Here is a 25,191-nt window from a genome sequence, read left to right on the forward strand (position 1 = left end):
AACGGCATCATTTCTTGCACTGTTATTTTAATGATTATAAGACCCACAGGGATTCATTCATAGTAGAAAACTCGGAGGAGTAGCCTATTGGTTAGTGCAGTGGACTTTGATCCTGGGGAACTGAGTTCGATTCCCACTGCAGCTCCTTGTGACTCTGGGCAAGTCACTTAACCCTCCATTGCCCCTGGTACAAAATAAGTACCTGTATATACTATGTAAACCGCTTTGAATGTAGTTGCAAAAACCACAGAAAGGCAGTATGTCAAGTGCCATTAAGAAGATTCCATTCACAGTCTCAAAGAGTAGCAACATTCCATGTAGAACCCCAAAGAATAGCAAGATTCCGGAATCCCAAGGAGTGGAAGAGTAGCCTAGTGGTTGCTACTATTTGAGATTCTACAGGGACTGTTACTAGTGGAGCAGTAGCCTAGTGGTTAGTGCAGCGGATTCTGATTCTGGGGAACTGGGTTAAATTCCCACTGCAGCTCCTTGTGACTCTGGGCAAGTCACTTAACCCTCCATTGCTCCTGGTACAAAATAAGTACCTGTATATACTATGTAAACCACTTTGTAGTTGCAAAAATCACAGGAAGGCAGTATATCAAGTGCCATTAACAAGATTCCATTCACAATCTCAAAGAGTAGCAACATTCCATTTAGAACCCCAAAGAATAGCAAGATTCCGGAATCCCAAGGAGTGGAAGAGTAGCCTAGTGGTTGCTACTATTTGAGATTCTACAGGGAATGTTGCTAGTGGAGGAGTAGCCTAGTGGTTAGTGCAGTGGAACATGGAATGTTGCTACTATTTGAGATTCTGGAATGTTGCTACTATTTGAGATTCTACATGGAATGTTGCTAGTGGAGGAGTAGCCTAGTGGTTAGTGCAGCGGATTCTGATTCTGGGGAACTGGGTTCGATTCCCTTCCCACTATAGCTCCTTGTGACTCTGGGCAAGTCACTTAATCCTCCATTGCCCCTGGTACAAAATAAGTACCTGTATATACTATGTAAACTGCTTTGAATGCAGTTGCAAAGGAAGTATATCAAGTGCCATTAACAAGATTCCAGGCAGAATCTCAAAGAGTAGCAAGATTCCGGAATCCCAAGGAGTGGAAGAGTAGCCTAGTTAGTGCAGTGGGCTTTGATCCTGGGGAAGTGGGTTCAATTCCCACTGCAGCTCCTTGTGACTCTGAGCAAGTCACTCAACCCTCCACTGCCCCAGATACAAAATAAGTACCTGAATATATGTAAACCGCTTTGAATGTAGTTGCAAAAACCACAGAACGGCAGTATATCAAGTCCCGTTTCCGGTATAGAAAACATTACATTGGAGCAGGCTCTCTCATGTTACTACTCTGGGCTAAAAATTCCACTGACTTTATTTCTGGGGTGGTTTGCTTTTGTGGTTTACAAATCAAAACTTTAAATATAAGTAGAAGCATTCTTGGCTTTCATATATTCTTATTTGGACTCACACACAGTAAAGTTGTTGTATTTTTCAGTACTGTATGTAAGCCTTCTTGGCCATGATTAAGTTTCAATGAGAATAGATATACTGAGTTAGACCAATGGTCCGTCTAGCCCAGTATCCTGTTTCCAATAGTGGCCAACTCAGGTCACAAGTACCTGGCAGAAACTCAAATTAAAAAAAAATAAAAAATCCACTGACTTGGAAACATTTCAATTGGCAAGTCATGTGATCCCAATGAGGAACTCACTGCTTTCCTGCCATTTGCATAAAGTATATCACTGTTTACTGGAGACTGCATGAAGTCAGCTGGTCTCTGTTCAGAGTCACGAGATTCATAAGCAAATCTCTGGCTATTGTCAGTAACCACCAATACAATAAATCTTATGAAAGCATTATCAAGATGCTTTATTTTAAATTTATTTAGTTTTTAAATGTTTAGGTCTTTTTCCAGCTTATTTTCGGAACTGGCGATCGCCATCACGGTTACTATCAGGCTTATTTTCAAAAGAGAAAGACGCCCATATTTCGACCCAAATTGGGAGATGGGCGCCTTTCTCTCATGGGCGCCCAAATCGGTATAATCGAAAGCCAATTTTGGGCGCCTCCAACTGCAGTCTGTCGTGGGAACGATCAAGGTTGACGGGGGCATGTCGGAGGTGTGGTGAAGGCGGGACTGGGGCGTGTTTATCGGCCGAGGAGAGATGGGAGCGCTCAGCCGATAATGGAAAAAAGAAGGGCGGCAGTAGTGAGAATTTGGGCTGCTTTTTTTTGGACCCTTTTTTTTCACGAACAAGTCCCCCAAAAATGCCCCAACTGCCCAGATGACCACCGGAAGGAATCAGGGATGACCTCCCCTGACTGCCCCAGTGGTCACTAACCCCCTCCCACCAAAGAAAAAGAACCTTAAAAACTTTTTTTTTCCAGCCTGTATGCCAGCCTCAAATGTCATCCCCAGCTCCATCACAGCAGTACGCAGGTCCCTGGAGCAGTTGTTAGTGGGTGCAAGTGGACTTCAGGCAGGTGGACCCAGGCCCACCCCCCCTACCTGTTACACTTGTGCTGGTAAATGGGAGCCCTCCAAACCGCCCCCAAAACCCACTGTACCCACATCAAGGTGCCCCCCTTCACCCATAAATGCTATGGTAATGGTGTAGAGTTGTGGGGAGTGGGTTTTGGGGAGGATTTGGGGGGGCTCAGCACCTAAGGTAAGGGAGCTATGGACTTGGGAGGTATTTTAATTTTTTTTTTTATTTTTTACTTTTTACAAGTGCCCCCTAGGGTGCCCGGTTGGTGTCCTGGCATGAGAGGGGGACCAGTGCACTACGAATCCTGGCCCCTCCCACGACTAAATGCCTTGGAGTTGTTCGTTTTTGAGCTGAGCGGCTTTGGTTTCCATTATCGCTGAAAACTGATACCTCCCAGGGTGGAGGAGTGGCCTAGTGGTTAGGGTGGTGGACTTTGGTCCTGGGGAACTGAGGAACTGAGTTCGATTCCCGGCACAGGCAGCTCCTTGTGACTCTGGGCAAGTCACTTAACCCTCCATTGCCTGCTACATTGAGCCTGCCATGAGTGGGAAAGCGCAGGGTACAAATGTAACAACAACAAAAAAAAATCCAATTCATTTGCCTGGCAGCAACTGTATTATCGAAACAAAAATATGATCTGTCCCACCCCTTTGCGGACCCGTCCTCGGAGATAGTTGCCCATGGAGATGGGCGTTCGCATTCGATTATGCCCCTCTTTATTAAATAAAGTACTACAAAATAACAGTTCAGCAAAGCTTCTGAAACCAAAACAATGGCCACTATTACCAAAGTCAAGAAAACAGAAATGGAAAGCAGTACATACAATGGAAAACGTAAACACTTGAAAGTTAAACCGTAAAGCAGACACGTACTATCAACATCCTCCCAAGTTTAAACATACAGCCTCTATGTATAACAAAAGCATATGCATGGATTCCCCCCCAACCCCAAAACAGACCTTCCAACACCCCCCCCCCCCCCACGAACTCTTTAGAGAATAAAACAAAATACAGAAACAGCACAAAAAAACTCATCCAATATCCTGTCCCTCTAAACGTCATGTTCCAAAATTTACAAAACATAAATCTTGTAACCAGGTGAGGGTTTTAATCAACATCCGAGACAAATGAGCCCCAAATATTTTCCCATTTTGCCTTACCCTTCACTACCAATTATAATGTTCTATTATGTATTGTGTTGACATTGCTAGTTTACCATGCCATCCTTTTGTATTGTTTTTGAATATTTTTACCGGTGTAATTGCCTATTGCTCATGTTTGATCTGTTCTTGCTGTGCACCGCGTTGAGTGAACTCCTTCAAAAAGGCGGAAAATCCTAATAAATAATATTTATCAAGATGCTTTTGCTGTATTACTCACTGTCTCGCTGCACCCTACGCCTGGAACAAACTTCCTGAGCCCCTACGTTTTGCCCCATCCTTGGCCACCTTTAAATCTAGACTGAAAGCCCACCTCTTTAACATTGCTTTTGACTCGTAACCACTTGCAACCAGTCGCCTCCACCTACCCTCCTCTCCTCCTTCCTGTACACATTAATTGATTTGATCTGCTTATTTTATTTTGTCTATTAGATTGTAAGCTCTTTGAGCAGGGACTGTGTTTCTTCTATGTTTGTGCAGCGCTGCGTACACCTTGTAGCACTATAGAAATGCTAAATAGTAGTAGTAGTAGTATGAGCAGCACATTTCAAATGATACCCAGTAACGTCTGAGAGTGCTGTGCTTTTAATGATCACTTAAAAACTGCTAACAATGAAATTTAGGTTCAGTCGGTGGTAAGGAGGCAGAAAGAGCACATTCTTTGGCTTTTACTAAAAATCAAGAGGAGGTCTGAATGAGCCGAGGATAGTCTTTTCTAGCCTTTTGATGAAATTGAAAACTTGGTACCCCACCTCACGGAGACACGAGGGTGTAACGCTGGGATCATTGTGTAAATAACATTGTAAGCAAACTGACACAATGATCTCTGTTGCACAAAAGTTGATTACTTGCATATTAACAGAAATCAAGAACATTACTGGGTGAAACGACTGGTCCAGCTACCTCAGTATCCTGCTACCAGCAGCGGCCAATCCAGGTCACAAGTACCTGACAGAATCCCAAATATTAGAAAAATTCATACCAACTCCCGGGGAAAGCAGTGACTTTCCCACGTCTATCTCAATAGCCTCTTGCTTCAAAATTAAACAGTTTGCCTTCTTTCTACCCTCATCACCCCTTGAGTCCCTACCCGTAACCCCCGCTCTCAAGACAAATCCCTCCTCTCAGTACCCTTCTCCACCACCTTCTCCAGGCACCTACCTTTCTGCCTCGCCTATGCTTGGAATAAACTCCCTGAGTCCATAGGCCAGGCCCCCTCCCTGCCCCCTCTTCAAATCCTTGCTCAAAGCCCACCTCTTCAATGTCGCCTTCGGCACCTAACCACTATACCTCTATTTAAGATATCTAGACTGCCCCAAATTCACATTTCGCCCATTAGATTGTAAGCTCCTTGGAGCAGGGACCGTCCTTCATTGTTAATTTGTACAGCGCTGCGTAACCCTAGTAGTAGTAGTTTATAAGCCGGGCTCTTGATTTTCTAACAGGCAACACTAGATCTTTTTTGGGCCACATTTTACACGCACACCCAAACACGTTTCTCGGAAAGTCATCGATCGGAATCTCAGCTCCAACCCACGCCATCGTCCCCGGGACGTAACTCACATCATCCATCAGCATAATGAGGATATTCGGGCCGGTCTGATTGGCCAGGAAAGAACCGGTGCAGCCGGGCGGCCGGGCCCAGAAGGCAGCACAAGCGCAGAGAAGCAGGGCACCGACAGAGAAAGACATGATGACGCCGGCAACTGCAGCCCCATCAGCTGTGCGGCACAGAGCAGCAGCACCTCCGACGATCACATGACCGCCCAGCTGCCCGGTCACGTGAGAGAGAGAGGGACACCGCGCCCCAGTTGCTGCTGCTGACGTCGGAGGAGGGGGCGTGGCTGGCGCAGAGGCGGGGCCCAAGATGGCGGTGTGCGTGGCGGTGATCGCCAAGGAGGTGAGTGAGGAGGAGGAGGAGGTGCTGGACGGTCTATGGGGACCTTTTAGAGCAAAGGAGCGGCAGAGAAAGGCGGTGTGGCCCAGCCAGGCTCCCCATCACTCCCGAAGGGATCCTGTGGACTGGTCCCGAGCGCTGTCCAGTGAATTCATAGTAACATAGTAGATGACGGCAGAGAAAGACCCGCACGGTCCATCCAGTCTGCCCAACAAGATGAACTCATATGTGTTACCTGACCTTGATTTGTACCTGTCCTTTTCAGGGCACAGACCGTAGAAGTCTGCCTAGCACTAGCCACGCCTCCCAACCACTAGCCCCTCCCTCAGATGCTGTTTTCGCCTCCACCGGGAGGGAGGGGGCCTGGCCCCCCCTCAAATTTCCTCCGGGCCCCTGATTTGGCTAGCGGCTGAGGCCTTCTTCAGCCACGTTCGCTGCCTGCCCGCCTGCGCTTCTTTCTTCTTGCTCCTCCTGTGCACGCTGACGCTCTTCGCTGCCTGCCCCCTGCTCTTCTTGCTCCTGTGCATGCTGACGCTGAGTGGTGTCTGGCGCAGCCGCGTTCGCTGCCTGCCCCCCTGCTCTTCTTGCTCCTGTGCATGCTGACGCTGAGTGGTGTCTGGCGCAGCCGCGTTCGCTGCCTGCCCCCCTGCTCTTCTTGCTCCTGTGCATGCTGACGCTGAGTGGTGTCTGGCGCAGCCGCGTTCGCTGCCTGCCCCCTGCTCTTCTTGCTCCTGTGCATGCTGACGCTGAGCGGTCTCTGGCGCAGCCGCATTCGCTGCCTGCACCCCTGCTCTTCTTTCTTCTTGCTCCTCCTGTGCACGCTGAGCGGTCTCTGGCGCAGCCGCGTTCGCTGCCTGCCCCCTGCTCTTCTTGCTCCTGTGCATGCTGACACTGAGCGGTCTCTGGCGCAGCCGCATTCGCTGCCTGCCCCCCTGCTCTTCTTTCTTCTTGCTCCTCCTGTGCACGCTGACGCTCTTCGCTGCCTGCCCCCTGCTCTTCTTGCTCCTGTGCATGCTGACGCTGAGTGGTGTCTGGCGCAGCCGCGTTCGCTGCCTGCCCCCTGCTCTTCTTGCTCCTGTGCATGCTGACGCTGAGCGGTCTCTGGCGCAGCTGCATTCGCTGCCTGCACCCCTGCTCTTCTTTCTTCTTGCTCCTCCTGTGCACGCTGAGCGGTCTCTGGCGCAGCCGCGTTTGCTGCCTGCCCCCTGCTCTTCTTGCTCCTGTGCATGCTGACACTGAGCGGTCTCTGGCGCAGCCGCATTCGCTGCCTGCACCCCTGCTCTTCTTTCTTCTTGCTCCTGTGCACGCTGAGCGGTCTCTGGCGCAGCCGCGTTCGCTGCCTGCCCCCTGCTCTTCTTGATCCTGTGCATGCTGACGCTGAGTGGTCTCTGGCGCAGCCGCATTTGCTGCCTGCCCCCCTGCTCTTCTTTCTTCTTGCTCCTCCTGTGCACGCTGACGCTCAGCGTCAGCGTGCACAGGAGGAGCAAGAAGAAAGAAGAGCAGGGGGCAGGTAGCGAACGCGGCTGTGCCGGAGACCGCGCTGAAGAAGGCTTTGGCTGGCAGGAATTGGGGTCTCCTGCCAGCAAAGGTATTTGTTTGTGAGGAGGCACTCAAAATGTGCCCCCAACCTCTGGCCCCCTCCCACCGTGAGGTCTGGCTACACCCCTGCTTTCATCCTGTGCCCTCTTATACCAGAGCTTCCTTTCAGTTGAAAGAGACTTGTCTCCTATGTATTTATGATACTAGGTATTTAAATGTCTTTTTATCATAACTCTCCTCTCCCACCCTTCTTCCAAAAAGTACATATTGAAATTTTTAAGTCTGGCCCCATATGCTTTATGACCATTTTAGTAGCCACTCACTGGACTGACTCCATCCTGTTTCTCTCTTTTTGAAGCTGCGGACTCCAGAATTGTAACACAATATTCTACCCCACCCCCACCCCGTTTACTCAGTCACGTGGCAGTGCCGACACAGCCCTGTCCTGTTACACAGCATTGGCACACAGCAGCTGATAACGCGGTTTATTTTTATTTTTTTTTGTGTTTCAATTTGTTTATTAATTTTAAACATTTTAACAAGAATACACTTGTTATTGAAATACAGCCAATATACAATTTATACAAAAATAATGACATTCCTTGAAGAAAACAAAACCTACTTCAAAAGTAATCTTAATTCTTGACTAACATGATAATTATTGCTTCCTTAGACCTCATTATTGGAGGAGACGAAAAGAGTTAGGGCAACATATAACAGCAATTTCTCAAAAATAATAAGGTGGCGTAATATTCCCTTATAATATTACAACTGTTTAGAATCCAGAAAAGATTTAAGGGCATCAGGTGAAAAGAATGTATATTTAACCTGACCCAGTCTCACAAGGCACTTGCACGGATAGGCCAGGAAAAACATCCCTCCTATCTCAACAGTTCTTGATTTCAATGCCAGGAAGGCTTTCCTTCTCTGCTGAGTCGATTTTGTAACATCCGGAAAAATCTGTACTTTAATACCCCCAAAACAGGTTTTTAAATTCTTAAAGTACTGTTTCATTATGTTGTTTAAATCCTGTTCAAATATTAAAGACCTTTCTGTTGTCTCATCCAGTGTTTGTTCAAGTATAGCTGAAATATTTCCAGGATCTATATTCATAAGTTGAGCTTCTTGATTTTTCCCAATTTCTCCTTTAGGAGTAGGAATATAGTATATTTTATTAACAGGCGGCATAGCTTCCAAAAGCATTTTCAACACCTCATTCAAATATCTTTTGAGTAAATCTAAGGGAGTAATCCCTAGGAGTTTGGGAAACTTCAATAAACGTAAATTTAACCTTCTATTAAAGTTTTCAACTTGTTCCATTCGTCTCCGAAGTTCAACATTATCTTTCACCACATTTATTTTAAATTCTTGAAGAGAATCAACATTCTTTTGAATAACAGTCATTTTTCCAGCTATTTTTTCTTTTATCAGGTCTACCTTTGCATTTAACTCACCAAATCTCTTATTAAAGTTACTGACTTCTCCCGATGCCTGTTGTAAAGTCATATCCATCCTGTTCAGCTTTACCCAAATCATTTCGAGATTTACCTCTTGCGTTCTCTTTGAGGTCCCTGCCTCTGCTCCCAGCGTCTTCTGTGGAACTTTCCGACCCTCACCGTGGATCTCACCCGAAACGTTTCCGGTAGGGCGTTGATCCACATCGGTACTCGTCAACAACGCTGGGCAAGGCGGTTCACTAATCGATGGTGGAGAGAGAGATACATCATCTCCCAGCAGGTCCTCCACTTCCCCAAGGAGCCCCGCTATGGGATCCACATCTCTGCCTGTTTGGGAAATCGGCGCGAAAAAAACGCTCAAGTCCCGTCTGAGTCGATGAAGGAGTTGAGGTAGGTGGGGGAACTATCCTTGTCAACCCCTTCCTTTTAGTATGGGGCATTTTGTCAGCAATAGTTTTCCTCTCAGGTCGGTTCTTGGAGCGACTTTCCGCGCTGCCTGTTACGCCGCCATCTTCTGGTACCTCCTGGCTCCTGAGTGTCTGTTGCTAGGCTTACTTTGATGCCTACAGTTCACTAAGAGGTCAAACTGTAGCAAGGGTGAAGAAACACCAGCAACAGACACTCAGACGCCTTGCAACAGGGTCCACCAGTCATAATTGGCCAAGTCGGTCATCCTAACTGACTGCAGTTTTCTTTAAACCTGTTATGAAACCTGGCCTCATCCTTCCACATCCTAAAAAACATTCCTGTTTTTTAGTTTTCTTAAATACAGTTTTATAACATAATGTGTTCTTTATTTTAAAAAATTGGTGCTTTTTGAAAGAAGAATCACTTTTACTACACTTGTATCAAGGGTGTAGTGAAGAAATCACAGGCTGCTGCCCGCAAACATTTGAGGGCATTTTTGCAATCCTTATATGAAGAGACTCCAAAATGAAAACTACATATTCTGATAGAAGGAAATCTGCTCTTTCTAATGGTGCTAAAAGAAAGAATATTGAAGCTGTCCCACTGGAGATCAAGGGCATCAAAGATAGCCCAAAATGGGCAAAAATGCTTTTTATACCAACTTTGAACGCTTATAATTTTTCAACCACTTGAAGGAAAGTGCTGCAAATTGGAATGCCTCATTACAGCCGTGCATTTAGTACACCTACCAAAAATCAACCTGAAAGGCCAACTAGTTTAGAAACTACAGCAGCCTCAACATCGCTGTAAATTGATTTTTGCCGTTTTTTTGGCAAAGTTTGAGCCTAAACCATTCAAAAAGTAAGAGAACTAGGAACATGGGGTTTTGCCAGTTCATTAAGCCCTAAAAGTAGTGCAGGTTCTCCAAATATCCCCCTTGTACTACTAAAACTTCCAGTTTTACAGCTTCTGGAAGTTGGCCCAAAATGTCATTTTTGCTCAGGCGACATTTTGCAACCATTTACTTGAGGTCCCCTAGAACCTCCAATTTTTAGTCTTTTGAACTAAAATTTTGCACAGCTTAGTTTTTTTATCATAAAGAAACTATGTACCAAATTTCATCAAAATCTGAGATGGTGAGGTGGGGACGACCTTTAAAATTGGTCCACTTGACACGGAATGACTCGGCGGTTCGGCCCTCCCGCCCGTCTCTTGCAGCTTTCCTATGTAAGTATGCGCTCCGGGGGGGGGGGGGGGGGGTGTGCTTCGGAGGGGGGAGGGTGCGTTCCAGAGGGGGCAGGGTGCACCATGCTGCACCCGGGGGGGGGCAGTACAGCGGCAATCCGCCCCGGGTGTCAGCTGACCTCGCTACGGCACTGATCCCACATTTTCCCACCTATTTGCAGGCTCAATGTGGCTTACATAGATCCGTAAATGGTGAATACCAGTTCCGGAGAAGAGAAATACGTAGTTAAGGTAGAGGATACAGAGTGAATTTGGTTACAGGAAGGAAATTTTAACTTATAATAGTGGAGGAGTGGCCTAGTGGTTAGGGTGGTGGACTTGTGGTCCTGAGGAACTGAGTTCAATTCCCACTTCAGGCACAGGCAGCTCCTTGTGACTCTGGGCAAGTCACTTAACCCTCCATTGCCCCATGTAAGCCGCATTGAGCCTGCCATGAGTGGGAAAGCGCAGGGTACAAATGTAACAAAAATAAAATAGATACTATTGGAGATTCTACATGGAATGTTGCTACTATTGGAGATTCTACATGGAATGTTGCTACTATTGGAGATTCTACATGGAATGTTACTACTATTGGAGATTCTACTTGGAATGTTGCTATTCCACTAGCAACATTCCATGTAGAAGCCTGCGCGGCCACATTGGTGATCTGCAAGGGCCGACTTCTACATGGAATGTTGCTAGTGGAATAGCAACATTCCATGTAGAATCTCCAATAGTAGCAACAGTGGAGGAGTGGCCTAGTGGTTAGGGTGGTGGACTTTGGTCCTGGGGAACTGAGTTTGATTCTCACTTCAGGCACAGGCAGCTCCTTGTGACTCTGGGCAAGTCACTTAACCCTCCATTGCCCCATGTAAGCCGCATTGAGCCTGCCATGAGTGGGAAAGCGCAGGGTACAAATGTAACATACTATTGGAGATTCTACATGGAATGTTGCTATTCCACTAGCAACATTCCATGTAGAAAGCTGCGCAGGCTTCTGTTTCTGTGAGTCTGACGTCCTGCACGTACGTGCAGAAGCCTGCGCGGCCACATTGGTGATCTGCAAGGGCCAACTTCTACATGGAATGTTGCTAGTGGAATAGGAACATTCCATGTAGAATCTCAAATAGTAGCAACATTCCATGTAGAATCTCCAATCTCCAGTGGAGGAGTGGCCTAGTGGTTAGGGTGGTGGACTTTGGTCCTGGGGAACTGAGGAACTGAGTTTGATTCCCACTTCAGGCACAGGCAGCTCCTTGTGACTCTGGGCAAGTCACTTAACCCTCCATTGCCCCATATAAACCGCATTGAGCCTGCCATGAGTGGGAAAGTGCAGGGTACAAATGTAACAAAAAAAAAAATTGAAAGGTATTAGGTTAATTTCGTTCATAAAAGATTATCTTCAACAATTAGGAACATTAAAACTACAAATCAAGATACTTTAGCAAAAAACAATTAAGGCTTAATGAATACATTTGCATAGGTACAATTGTTAATTGGCATTTAGGATGGAGTATTATTGCATGCTTTCTTAAATAAATAGGTTTTCAATAATTTACGGAAATTCACTAAGTTGTGGGTTATTTTATGGATTTTGGTAATTCATTCCAAATTTGCATGCATATGTAGGAGAAGCTAGATGCGTATGTTTCCTTACAGTTGGGATAGTGGAGTTTCAGGAACGTACGAGATGAGCTGTTAGAATTCCTGGTTGGTACGTTGATGAGGTCTGACATATACCCCGGAGCTTCACTGTGTGTGATGGTGTGAACAATGGTGCAAACTTTGAAGATATGGAAAAAAAAGTGAGGAAATAGTATGAGGATACCAAATCTGTTTATTCACATAAAAATGACGAAATTTACATAAAAAATGACCCGACACGGCCGTGTTTTGGCCAAAAAGGTCTGCCTCAGGGGTCTTTGAGCAAACTTTGAAGGCAATGCGCTCTCTTAATGGAAGCCAATGTAGTTTTGTCAAATATGATTCTGGCTGCCGTGTTTTGTGCAGTTTGGAGTTTTTTGATCATTTGTTCTCTGCTCCCAGCGTAGATGGTAGCATTGCAATAGTCTAGCTGCCATAATACCAATGATTGAACCAGTCTGCAGAATGCTTCTCTTGGGAAGAAAGGATTAATTCTTTTGAGCTTCCACATTGAATAAAACTTTTTCTTTGTTGTGTTTTTTTGCATGGTTTCTAATGTAAGGTTTTGATCAGTTGTAACTCCTAAAATTTTCAAAGTTTCTGAGAGGGGTAGGGTAAAGTTAGGGATATTTAGTAGAGTCTTATACAGGGACGTCATCTTCTCCTTTTTCCTACTTTCTATTCCTCTCCCTATGCACCCAAGCAGCCTTCTAGCTTTCTCTGCTGCCTTTTCTACTTGTTTGGCCAATCACCTCTAAGAGGCAGATGCAGCAACCAAACGTAAAAAAAATCAAAATCGTTAAAGTCCCTAACGATTTTTAAAAAAACGAAGAATGCACAAAAAAAAAAAGTCACACATGCTCAGATCGGTATTCAAACGTACAATGTATCAAAGAATCACAATACACATCGGTAATCGGCCCCTAAATCATGCGCAGAGCAGCCAAGCGTTTTGCTGGCTGCTCTGCGCATGCTGCAAACGTAAAAACAAACAAAAAAAAAAAAGCCACGTGGCTACCCGGTCAGCAAAATCCAAAAACAAAGGATCGGGAGGGGGCAAGGGCGCTCATCAGGAGCGTCCTGTATGGACGGCCTTGCCCCCCCCCCCCCCCCCCGCTCCCCCCCACCTTCCGCCGCCCCCCCCCCCCCCCCCCCCCCGAAAAAGCAAAATGCTAGCTGGCTGCCCCGGTCCCCCTCCCTTCCTGTTCCTGTGTTCTGCAGAGCTAACTCCGCCTCCCGTCTCGTGCCTCTTTCATGCAAAGCAGTCCTTCAAACAATGCACTGTACTGCTCCCTTGGATTTTCTGCAGCTCAATTAGCATTAGATCTTAGCTGCTAAATTTTAAACCATTTTTCAAGCTTCACTAAATCCCTCCTCTTGGTATCCGCACTATCTGGAGTGTCTACCCTCTTGCAGATTTTGGCATCATCTGCAGAAAGGCAAGCCTTACCCAACAGCTCTTCTGCAATATCACAAAAAATGTTAAAAAGAACGAGACCCAGAATCAGTCCCTGTGGCACACCTCGATGAACCTCATTTAGTACTACCCTTTGCCGCACTCTACATTTGCTTTGTCAGCCTAGTGCTATAACCTCTTTAACTGGCCCGCATGACAGACTCCTCAAAATCTAATAAACATTAAATACAGTGGGTGATAAGGGAGAGCCCTGAGGAACTCCACAAGTGTTCAGCCAACTGTCAGAAAGAATACCCTTCTGTTTTACTTTATACTGTGTGGTGGACAAAAAACCTTTGAAACAGTGTATTGCTTCGGTATTGCAGCCCTGCTCACTTGATCACCACAGACTGCTCAAAGACTAAAATACTACAGATTCTTTTAGATTCGTATTGGGCAAATGAAACTCTTTATTTGCACTTGAATTGGAGAGTGTATAAGCCATTATTGTTCCAACTACACAATGATTAAGAAATACACTTGTCGAGTACATTACTAAAGGAAGACTATAGAAAAGTAAAATAAGAAAGATATATATATATATATACACATCATCACTGGTCAGGAATTACATCATTCAGGCCCTTATCTCATCAGCTGGGGGGCCCGTTGCAGCGAAAGGATCAGATCCAAAGAAGCTTAGGAGAGATTAGGTACCGTGTTTCCCCGAAAATAAGACAGTGTCTTATATTAATTTTTGCCCCCCCAAAATGTGCTAGGTCTTATTTTCAGGGTCTGTCTTATTTTTTGGGGAAACATCGGGGTTGGATCAGGGTTGGCCTGCCCCCCCCCGTCCTCCGTCGCTCCCGGAACTAACCTTAAACGCCTCCTTTCACCTTTGCAGCAAACAGCAGCAGGGCAGGCTACTCCTTCCTTCCGTGTCCCACCTTCGCCTGACGTAACGTCCGCGAGGGCGGGGCATGGAAGGAAGGAGAGGTCTGCCCTGCTGCAGCTTGCTGCGAAGGTGAAAGGAGGCGTTTAAGGGTAGTTCCAGGAGAGACGGAGGGTGGGTGGAGGGGGGGCCCGGCGACCTCGGGTGTGGGGGGGGGCGGCCTTGTCCGGCTCTCGGCGGCCCTGCTTTCAAACAAAAATTTGCTAGGTCTTACTTTTGGGTGAGGCCTTATATCTACCAATTCAGGAAAACCTCTACTAGGTCTTATTTTCGGGGGATGTCTTACTTTCGGGGAAACAGGATAGGAAAACTGGGTCTGGGCTGACATCTAAGGTCTGTAACCTGATGGAGGCCGAGTAGATTTGGAAGGTCCAGAGTGGAGCTTCTCGGGTGCTTTGACAACAACTTCAGAAATTTTAGAACAAGGCCAGTTTTGGGCAGACTTCCATGGTCTATTCCCTAAAAAAGGCAAGGATAAGTCAAGATCAGGTATACATGTGATGTATCACCTCATACTATATGTAATGAGTTTATCTTGTTGGGCAGACTGGATGGACCGTACTGGTCTTTATCTGCCACCATCTACTATGTTACTATGATAATGAATGTGACTTTTGGGTAGTCTGGATGGACCATGCGTGTCTTTATCTGCCATCATTAACTATGTTACTCTAATTTCAGATTAATTTAATCTGTAAGTGTCTAAATAATTGAACATATTTTGTCATGGAGTGACTGGAACCCCTTGATCCGAGAGAAATTGCTGAGTTTCTACAGCAGTAGCTAAGGATTGGAGTTTGTGGCGCTTTAGTGTCAAGTCACACTGCTTTCTGTTTTACTCCAGTTTCCTTGACCTAAATGTGCTTTTGAATGTCCTGGGCATAGAGGAAACCAGCTAAAACACCTTGTGCTTCTTTTTAGAATTATCCTCTCTATATTCGAAGCATCCCGACAGAGAACGAATTGAAGTTCCATTACACTGTTCACACCTCGCTTGATGTTGTGGATGAAAAAATCTCCGCCATGGGAAAGGCACTGGTGGATCAGAGAGAGCTCTACTTAGGGCTGCTTTATCCCACTGAAGATTATAAAGTGTATCCTTCCTGAGGACAGGCCTTGTCTAGGGACATGTGCTGCCTCCTCTGTCTGTACCAGGGGCGTAGCTACGGGGGGCCTGGGACACCGCAAATTTTGTCTGGGCCCCTGGTTTGGCTGGCAAGGGGTCCCCAACCCCCGCCAGCCGAAGCCTTCTTCAGTGCCGTCTCCGGCGCAGCCGCGTTCGCAGCCTGCCCCCTGCTCTTCTTTCTTCTTGATCCTCCTATTCACGCTGAGCGGTCTCTGGCGCAGCCGCGTTCACAGCCTGCCCCCTGCTCTTCTTTCTTCTTGATCCTCCTGTTCACGCTGACACTGAGCGATCTCCGGCACAGCCGCGTTCGCTGCCTGCCTCCTGCTCTTCGCTCTTCTTGCTCCTACTGTGCACGCTGATGCTGAGCGGTTTCCGGCGCAGTCGCGTTCGCTGTCTGCTCCCTGCTCTTCTTTCTTCTTGCTCCTCTTGTACACGCTGACGCTGAGCGGTCTCCGGCGCAGCCGCGTTCGCAGCCTGCCCCCTACTCTTCTTTCTTCTTGCTCCTCTTGTGCACGCTGATGCTGAGCGGTTTCCGGCGCAGTCGCGTTCGCTGTCTGCTCCCTGCTCTTCTTTCTTCTTGCTCCTCTTGTACACGCTGACGCTGAGCGGTCTCCGGCGCAGCCGCGTTCGCAGCCTGCCCCCTACTCTTCTTTCTTCTTGCTCCTCTTGTACACGCTGACGCTGAGCGGTCTCCGGCGCAGCCGCGTTCGCAGCCTGCCCCCTACTCTTCTTTCTTCTTGCTCCTCGTGTGCACGCTGATGCTGAGCGGTTTCCGGCGCAGTCGCGTTCGCTGTCTGCTCCCTGCTCTTCTTTCTTCTTGCTCTTCTTGTACGCGCTGACGCTGAGCGGTCTCTGGCGCAGCCGCGCTCGCTGCCTGCCTGCTGCTCTTCTTTCTTCTTGCTCCTGTGCACACTGACGCTGAGCGGTCTCTGGCGCAGCCGCGCTCGCTGCCTGCCCCCTGCTCTTCTTTCTTCTTGCTCCTCTTGTACACGCTGACGCTGAGCGGTCTCCGGCGCAGCCGCGTTCGCAGCCTGCCCCCTACTCTTCTTTCTTCTTGCTCCTCGTGTGCACGCTGATGCTGAGCGGTTTCCGGCGCAGTCGCGTTCGCTGTCTGCTCCCTGCTCTTCTTTCTTCTTGCTCTTCTTGTACGCGCTGACGCTGAGCGGTCTCTGGCGAAGCCGCGCTCGCTGCCTGCCTGCTGCTCTTCTTTCTTCTTGCTCCTGTGCACACTGACGCTGAGCGGTCTCTGGCGCAGCCGCGCTCGCTGCCTGCCTGCTGCTCTTCTTTCTTCTTGCTCCTGTGCACACTGACGCTGAGCGGTCTCTGGCGCAGCCGCGCTCGCTGCCTGCCTGCTGCTCTTCTTTCTTCTTGCTCCTGTGCACACTGACGCTGAGCGGTCTCTGGCGCAGCCGCGCTCGCTGCCTGCCCCCTGCTCTTCTTTCTTCTTGCTCCTCTTGTACACGCTGACGCTGAGCGGTCTCCGGCGCAGCCGCGTTCGCAGCCTGCCCCCTACTCTTCTTTCTTCTTGCTCCTCGTGTGCACGCTGATGCTGAGCGGTTTCCGGCGCAGTCGCGTTCGCTGTCTGCTCCCTGCTCTTCTTTCTTCTTGCTCTTCTTGTACGCGCTGACGCTGAGCGGTCTCTGGCGAAGCCGCGCTCGCTGCCTGCCTGCTGCTCTTCTTTCTTCTTGCTCCTGTGCACACTGACGCTGAGCGGTCTCTGGCGCAGCCGCGCTCGCTGCCTGCCTGCTGCTCTTCTTTCTTCTTGCTCCTGTGCACACTGACGCTGAGCGGTCTCTGGCGCAGCCGCGCTCGCTGCCTGCCTGCTGCTCTTCTTTCTTCTTGCTCCTGTGCACACTGACGCTGAGCGGTCTCTGGCGCAGCCGCGCTCGCTGCCTGCCTGCTGCTCTTCTTTCTTCTTGCTCCTGTGCACACTGACGCTGAGCGGTCTCCGGCGCAGCTGCGTTCGCTGCCTGCCCCCTTGCTCACAGGAGGAGCAAGAAGAAAGAAGAGCAGGGGGCAGGCAGCGAACGTAGCTGCGCTGGAGACCGCGCTGAAGAAGGCTTTGGCTGTCGGAGGTATTTGTGAGGAGGCGAGGCGGTGGGGGAGGTCGAGGAAGTGAAGTGTGGTGGTGGGGGGAGGCAAGGTGGGGTGGCACTCAAAATGTACCCCAACCTTGTGCTCTGGCCCCCTCCCACGGTGAGGTCTGGCTATGCCCCTGGTCTGTACTTTGCTTCTACCTTTTTTCATACTGTTGAGGAATAAGTACCACGTTCTGGTATTAGCTGTTTTAATGTGGATCCTTCAGGCCAGGGTTCAGCTCTGTTCTTGCCGTTCCACGTCTTGTTCGTCTTTCCCTTTAACGCTGTTGGGCCAGCACCTGACACTGAAAGCAATCCCCAGCCCAGTATTTTTCAAATAATAGTATCATTTTGAAAGCAGGAACAAATAGAGAACGAAGAATTATCAGAGGAAAATTAATACATTGCACAGAAGGAAGTGAGGGAAGACCTTTTCAGTAATGATAAAAAGGAGAATAATAATCCAAGAAACAGAGCAAATGGACTGGGAAACAAAGGAAAAAAACCCTCTGTCACTTCAAGTAAAAAAAGTCTGTGTCAGAATGACTTTTTATCCTTTAGGAAAACATCCAGTGGCCTAGATTCAAAAAAGAGAGATCACATCCTTCCAAATGAAGACACTCAGCACCTCCCTTTCTGATATTCTAGGACAGATTTATGATTTTTTTTCTCCTGAGCAACCTGAGAAATATCAGAAGAACCATTATATCGCTTGTTCCACAAATATGAGTTTTTATGACAAAAATGGATCATTTAAAAAATATTTTAGATTTCTTAAGAAAGGTGTCACTTGCTGTAGAGTTTGGAATCTAAGCTGGTGAATGAATGCTTATTAACCAGCTGTGCATGCCAGTACACAAAACGAATTGACAGAAACAAGCGGCATCTTCTAGACTTAACCATTTTATTGAGGCACGAGCTTTCGAGGACCAGAGTCTACTTCATCAGATGCTTTGTCAGCACATAGGTAACCAGAGCCTTATTCAGAGCAAGGAAATGAGCCAGAAATTTTTTTCGACTGAAGTCATAGTTGGCGCTGTCACCCCTTAATGGATATGTAGAGAATGACACAGGGATAAAATTTGCCCCCGTGGGTTCTGTCTCCATCCCCATCCCTTTCCCCGTGGGTTCTGTCCCCCTCCCTGCTCTATCCCCGTGGGCTCTGTTCTCATCTGCAGAAGCCTCGAACACTTATGATTTTATATTTAAATCTTTGTATTAAAGTATAAAAAGTAACAATATGCTGTGCAACTGTTGTGTATAAATTACAAATAGAAAACAATAATAATGACCAACTAGAATAAACCCTTCCACCACCACCCTCTACCCTTCCAACCCCAACAATAGCTGACTTCTACTACCCCAAGGAATTGTAATCCACCATGTTAAAATGTCCAGAAGTTCAAAATACAACCCGTTCTGTATGCCCTAGAGGGGAGAAATATGCCCTATGAAGCACTGTTATGATTTTTTAATCTGTGGATGAATAAGAAGTCATCAACAATCTCAGGATTCAGTCTAGCTCTCCTGTCTTCCACAGTCCCTTCTGCAATAGAAGACGTCTTCTTAGAAAATGTGCTGGTAGCAGGTTGTACAGGATCCCCCATGCAAAGTTTGCTAGCTGTGACCAGCATGTTTGCTTGTTCCCCCCTCCCCACCCCCCCAAAAAATCAAACATATAAACGGCGAGTGACCGTACTCACTCGCAAATGCACAATAGAGACTTCCCTCTCTGCCCCGCCCCCGCTTCAATACGTGATGATGGGGGCGGGACAGAGAGGGAAATCTCTACTGGCATACTGCAGACGTCTGAACCTCTCCCCCGGAGTTGCCGCCGCCGCCCCTCCATCTGGCCCGAGCACTGTGAACTTACATCACCACGCAGCAGCAGGCACATCAGCAAAGCTGCCGTCAGGCTTCCTTCTCTGCTTTTGTCCCGCCCTCGCCGACGTTACGTCACACGAGGGCAGGACACAGGCAGAGAAGGAAGCCCGCCCCGATGGCAGCTTTGCTGATGTGCCTGCTGCTGCGTGCTGATGTAAGTTTACAGTGCTGCTCGGGCTGGGTGGAGGGGCGGTGGCGGCGACTCCGGGGGGGGGGCTCGGAAACCCCCCCATTCCAAAAGTAGCCCGTTTTCACGTGCTCAACGGCTAGTATATATATATATATATATATAATATATATATATTGTCATCTGCATCAATCAAACATAAATAACAGTCCAGTTCATTAACAGGCTTCAAAGTGGAAAGTGGCACGGGGCCAAAGTTTGTCCCCATCCTCACGGGCTCTGTCCCCGTCCCTATGTCATTCTCTATGGATATGTCAGTTTCTCAATCAGCAGTTCCATTAGGCAGAGGCAGGGGGCGTGTGTCACCAGACTAAACCACACCTCACCAGCTGAAAAAGACTCCGACCTTGGCGCTTCCTTTGTCCTTTTTTTCCCCCTCCTTAAGTGGTTCTCGGTTTAAATTACATCAAAGAAATACAATCAAAAACAATCTTCTAAATTGTGTGAAAAAGTTTTATGTGCCCAGTGTGTAAATGCAAATGAGCAGGGCAACAACCTTTTCAATCACTGCACACCGCTGCTCTGTCAGTGAGAATTCAGAAGCTCTTTACAAATAACTATCTTCAATATAGACTCTTCCGCTGTGTGTATATCCAGCTCAGAATTATACACACCGGAAGATCAATAGATACACTGATGATCCAAAAATGCAGAGCTTCTGAATTTTCATTGACAGTGCACCGGTGTGCAGTGATTGAAAAGTTGGTTGCCTGGGGGGGTGGGGTGGGGTGAGATAATTATAAAAACCGGTCAGAAATCTTAGAAGTACTTGTGCATTCAGTGTCTTTGTTTTGAGAGTTAAATGCTTCTTGCTAGGGTTTATCGGAGGTTGGGTTCCACCTTTGTTGTATTGTACTTGCTCAAGTAGTCGTTTGTGGCTTGTTGTTTTTTTATCTTATGTCTCTCAATACTTAATAAAGACTTCTATAAAAATTTTTTTTTTTTTTTTTTTAATGTATTTATTTATTGATTTTAAATTACAAGTACATTAACTTGCACAGGAAAAACAGAAAACAACAATCTCATGTAACATTATATTGCATATATCTATCTAAAATGATAGAAATACATTCTTCCTTAGACCTCTATTGGTGAGAGACGTTAAGAAACATGAGGAGACATTTAAATCAAAAAGAAAATTCTTGTATAATTCGGCTTGCCTTTAAACCCACTTATACTATTAGTTGATAAATGATGTTATTACAAAACGGGTGCCTGGATTTTTTTCATTTCTAGGAAAGATCGTAGCTGTAAAGGATCGGAGAAAACATATTTATTCCCCTGAAAGTTAATCCTACACTTACAGGGGTAAGCTAGCAAAAACGATGCGCCCAAAGCTCTAACATCATTTCTTAAGTCCAAAAATGGTTTCCTTCTATCCTGAGTTGCCTTCGCAACATCTGGGTAGATCCATATTTTCTGTCCATAAAACATTTTAGTGGAATTTTTGAAGTATAGTTTAAAGACATGGTTTAAGTCTTGTTCAAACACAAATTGAACCAACAATGTTCCTCTATCAGTTATATCCATAGTAGAATCTTCCAGGAATGCAGTCAGATCATGGGATTCCTGGGGTTCTCCTTGTAAGTTTCTTGCAGGACCTGTATTCAAACCTTTTTTCAGAGGTATATAATAAATCTTATTATATGGGGGTAAATTTGAAGCTGGTATCTGCAGAATTTCCTTCAAATACAATTTAAATAACTCATCTGCTTTTATCAATGAAGAAATAGGAAAATTCAAAAGTCTCAAGTTCAAACGTCTATTATTATTCTCCATTAATTCAATTTTCCGGTGAATTATTTGTTTATCCTTAATTAGAGCTTCTACTGAAGATTTTAAACCATTCATTTCAATTTGTGTCTGTTGAGTTTGGGTGTTAGTATCGTTTTTTATTTTTTCCAATGAGGCATCAAATTTTTCTAGTTTACTCACGATTGTAGCAAATTCATTAGTGGATTTAGTCACTGCTATCGTCAAAGCTTGAACCGCTTTCCAGACTTCCGTTAATGTAACCTCTCCTGGATTTTCCTGGGACTTTGAGTCCTCCCCGTCAGAACTCCGAGGTAGTTTGCCGAACGAAATCCCCCTAGTAGCGCCTTCCGCATCCAGCGGGGTTTCCCCTTCTCGGGTCAAAGCAGGGCAGGGAGGTGGGATCAACTCCGGCGGCGTGAGAGAAACCTCATAGCCCAGAAGCGCCGACGCTCCTCCGTCGGGGCTTAGCATCGGGCTAGCCAAACCGGTCTCTGGTGGGATATTCTGCAAGAAGTGATCGAGAGTTTGCTGAGTTGGGGTCGAAGTTATTGCCTTCGGCAATAGGCTTTTCGTCGCACCCTTTCTTTTAGTGTGTGGCATATTTCAAAGAGGAAAAGTTTTCAGCGTTCTCAGTCAACCTCGCGCAGCATTCAGGCGGCCATCTTGTAACGCCCCCAAGACTTCTATAAATTTAAAAAAAAAGGTGGTTGCCTGCTCGTTTGCATTTACAAGTTGGGCACCTAAAGCACTTTTCACACTATTTAGAAGACTAGCCGTTAAGCCCGTAACAACGGGCTAGTTTGTTTTGTTTTCCTATGGCCTCCCCCCCCTCCCCGTCCACCAACCCTGCTCTCTCCCCTGCCCTCTCCCCAGCGTCTGTTTCCCTCAGTTCTGCCCCCTCCTTCCCTCCCTGCTCCCTCCTCCTCCGATTTCCACACCCGTCCAAGCCCTCCTCCCTATTGGGCTGTACTGCTGGTGGAGGCGGGGCTTGGACTTCTACACTCTCAGCGATCCGACTCTACTGCGTATTTGCAGGTGAGTCGGTCACTTGTCGTTTATATGTTTGATTGGCTTTGATTATATTTATTTGATGCAATTTAAACTGAACCATTTAGATAGAAATATTATTTTGGATTCAGGTGAACACTTGATATATACATCTATTTTGCAGTTTTTCTGTTACACTTCTTAGTCCTGCCAGCAACAAAATCACAATTCAGTCCATTGGGGCTATCACTACTACTACTACTACTATTTAGCATTTCTATAGCGCTACAAGGCATGCGCAGCGCTGCACAAACATAGAAGAAAGACAGTCCCTGCTCAAAGAGCTTACAATCTAATAGACAAAAAATAAAGTAAGCAAATCAAATCAATTAATGTGTACAGGAAGGAAGAGAGGAGGGTAGGTGGAGGCGAGTGGTTACAAGTGGTTACGAGTCAAAAGCAATGTTAAAGAGGTGGGCTTTCAGTCTAGATTTAAAGGTGGCCAAGGATGGGGCAAGACGTACGGGCTCAGGAAGTTTATTCCAGGTGTAGGGTGCAGCGAGACAGAAGGCGCGAAGTCTGGAGTTGGCAGTAGTGGAGAAGGGAACAGATAAGAAGGATTTATCCATGGAGCGGAGTGCACGGGAAGGGGTGTAGGGAAGGACGAGTGTGGAGAGATACTGGGGAGCAGCAGAGAGAAAATATTTCTTCACCCAACACGTAATTAAACTCTGGAATTCGTTGCTGGAGAACGTGGTGAAGGCGGTTAGCTTGGCAGAGTTTAAAAAGGGGTTAGACGGTTTCCTAAAGGACAGGTCCATAAACCGCTACTAAATGGTCTTTGGAAAAATCCACAATTCCGGGAATAACATGTATAGAATGTTTGTACGTTTGGGAAGCTTGCCGGGTGCCCTTGGCCTGGATTGGCCGCTGTCGTGGACAGGATGCTGGGCTCGATGGACCCTTGGTCTTTTCCCAGTGTGGCATTACTTATGTAGAGCTAGAGAAATAGATCTTTAGAAAGGTCTTACCCACTTGTCAAAAGGTAAATAAGAAATGAACTTATCCAGTAGGTAATTTCCAGTAAAAGAGCAAATTCCTAAGGCGTGTTCTTTAAGAAAGTACATTTCTAGGGGACTGAACTTGTAAAGAACCCACACTGCTGATCAGTCGGTTCTGGAGGCAGATTTTCACGGAGTTTATTTTCAGGATCAGTAGCTAATTATACAAGTCACCTAACCCTCCTTTGCCCCAGGTGCAAGACAGAGGGCCTGTATGTAATATGTAAACCGCTTTGGTTGTACCACAGAAAGGAGGTATATCAAGAATCTAATAATATACTTTTAGCTTCCTTTCAATTATAATGTGGTACCTGGCTGTTGCTTATGCCCTGTCTTCCAAAACAGAGAAATGCAGCAAATATTCCTCCTCCGTGTCTAAGAATGAAAGAATCAGAATTCTAACCATTCTAGTGGAGGAGTAGCCTAGTGGTTAGTGCAATGGACTTTGATCCTGGGGAACTGGGTTTGATTCTCATTGCAGCTCCTTGTGATTCTGGGCAAGTCACTTAACCCTCCATTGCCCCTGGTACAAAATAAGTACCTGAATATATGTAAACCGCTTTGAATGTAGTTGCAAAAAAACCTCAGAAAGGTGGTATATCAAGTCCCATTTCCCTTTTCCCTTATGACATCACAATATCAGAAGTGAGCCAAGTATCGGGCAATCAAGCCATTGTGACATCACTGATGAGGTTGGCTCTTATTGGTGGAATGAGTGGAGAAGTAGCCTAGTGGTTAGTGCAGTGGACTTTGATCCTGGGGAACTGTATTGGGCAATCAAGCCATTGTGACATCACTGATGAGGTTGGCTCTTATTGGTAGAATGAGTGGAGGAGTAGCCTAGTGGTTAGTGCAGTGGATTTGATCCTGGGGAACTGAGTTCAATTCCCACTGCAGCTCCTTGTGACCGTGGGCAAGTCACTTAACCTTCCATTGCCCCTGGTACAAAATAAGTACCTGAATATATGTAAACCGCTTTGAATGTAGTTGCAAAAAAACCTCAGTATATCAAGTCCCATTTCCCGTTATACAATGATGAGAAAAGAGCCTTTCTTGCAATCTGCATTAGCATGTGGAGCTTGGGCCCTAATTGAAAATCCTCCTCATGGCAGCTGAATGTAAGTACAAGCTTTCACAGTGCGGCCGAGAAGAGGACTTTGGCTGGCGGGGGTTGAGGTCCCCCGCCAGCACAGGTACGCGACGGCGGCGGTGGAGGGTTGGCGGCGGGAAGGGGGGCTCGAGAGGGTCGCGGCAGGGGGGTCAAGGGGTCAGGAACTCGGAGGGGGGGTCTGGAACTCAAGAGGGGAGGGAGGGGGGGCCTGGAAGTCGGGGGGGGGGGGGGGGGGGAAGGAGGGGACCTGGAAGGAGGGAGGGAGGGGGGGTCTGGAACTCGGTGGAGGAGAGGGGTTTGGAACTCAGGGGAGGGGAGGAGGGTGGGAATGCACCACCTGTACAAAAACTAGGGGGGAAAAAGTGGGGGGACGACCCTGGATCTCAGAGGGAGGGGGGGGTGATAACGACCCTTGAACATGGAGGAAGGGGTGACACTGGAACTGGGAGGGAGGGGCGGGGGCCCCTGGCACACACACTCTCTCTCACAGACACACTCGCACCCAGTTTCAATCTCTCTCTGTCACACACACACACTCGCACATTCACTCTCTCTCTCTCACACACAGTCAATCTCACACACTCTCAAACATACACACTCCGAGGAAAACCTTGCTAGCGCCCGTTTCATTTGTGTCAGAAACAGGCTTGTTTTACTAGTATACATATATATTTGTGTGTGTGTGTGTATATATGTGTGTATATATATATATAAAAGGAAGAGGGGTCATGGATTCGTATGATGTGATACCCGCCAGCGATCCTTCTCAGGAGTAGTAGACTGTGGTACAATCAAAGTGATTTACATATATGCTGCTACTTTTTTTT

At 47.0% G+C, this 25,191-nt stretch overlaps 2 protein-coding genes across 2 annotated transcripts in view; one reads left to right on the forward strand and one right to left on the reverse strand.

Moving 5' to 3' along the window:
* Positions 1-5,431, reverse strand: part of LOC115470950 (N-acetylgalactosamine-6-sulfatase-like) — a 53,534-nt gene extending 48,103 nt beyond the window's left edge. The window contains exon 1 of the mRNA XM_030204593.1: positions 5,219-5,431. Within this exon, the coding sequence (XP_030060453.1) occupies positions 5,219-5,347 (129 nt within the window). The 5' untranslated portion in view covers positions 5,348-5,431. The remainder of the gene's footprint in view (positions 1-5,218) is intronic.
* Positions 5,432-5,457: 26 nt separating this feature from the next.
* Positions 5,458-25,191, forward strand: part of LOC115470951 (trafficking protein particle complex subunit 2-like protein) — a 39,667-nt gene continuing 19,933 nt past the window's right edge. Inside the window, exons 1-2 of the mRNA XM_030204595.1 lie at positions 5,458-5,555; positions 15,097-15,269. Coding sequence (XP_030060455.1) covers positions 5,523-5,555; positions 15,097-15,269 — 206 coding nt within the window. The 5' untranslated portion in view covers positions 5,458-5,522. The remainder of the gene's footprint in view (positions 5,556-15,096; positions 15,270-25,191) is intronic.

Source organism: Microcaecilia unicolor, chromosome 5, assembly GCF_901765095.1.
Source record: "Microcaecilia unicolor chromosome 5, aMicUni1.1, whole genome shotgun sequence".
NCBI classification, from domain to species: Eukaryota; Metazoa; Chordata; class Amphibia; order Gymnophiona; family Siphonopidae; genus Microcaecilia; species Microcaecilia unicolor.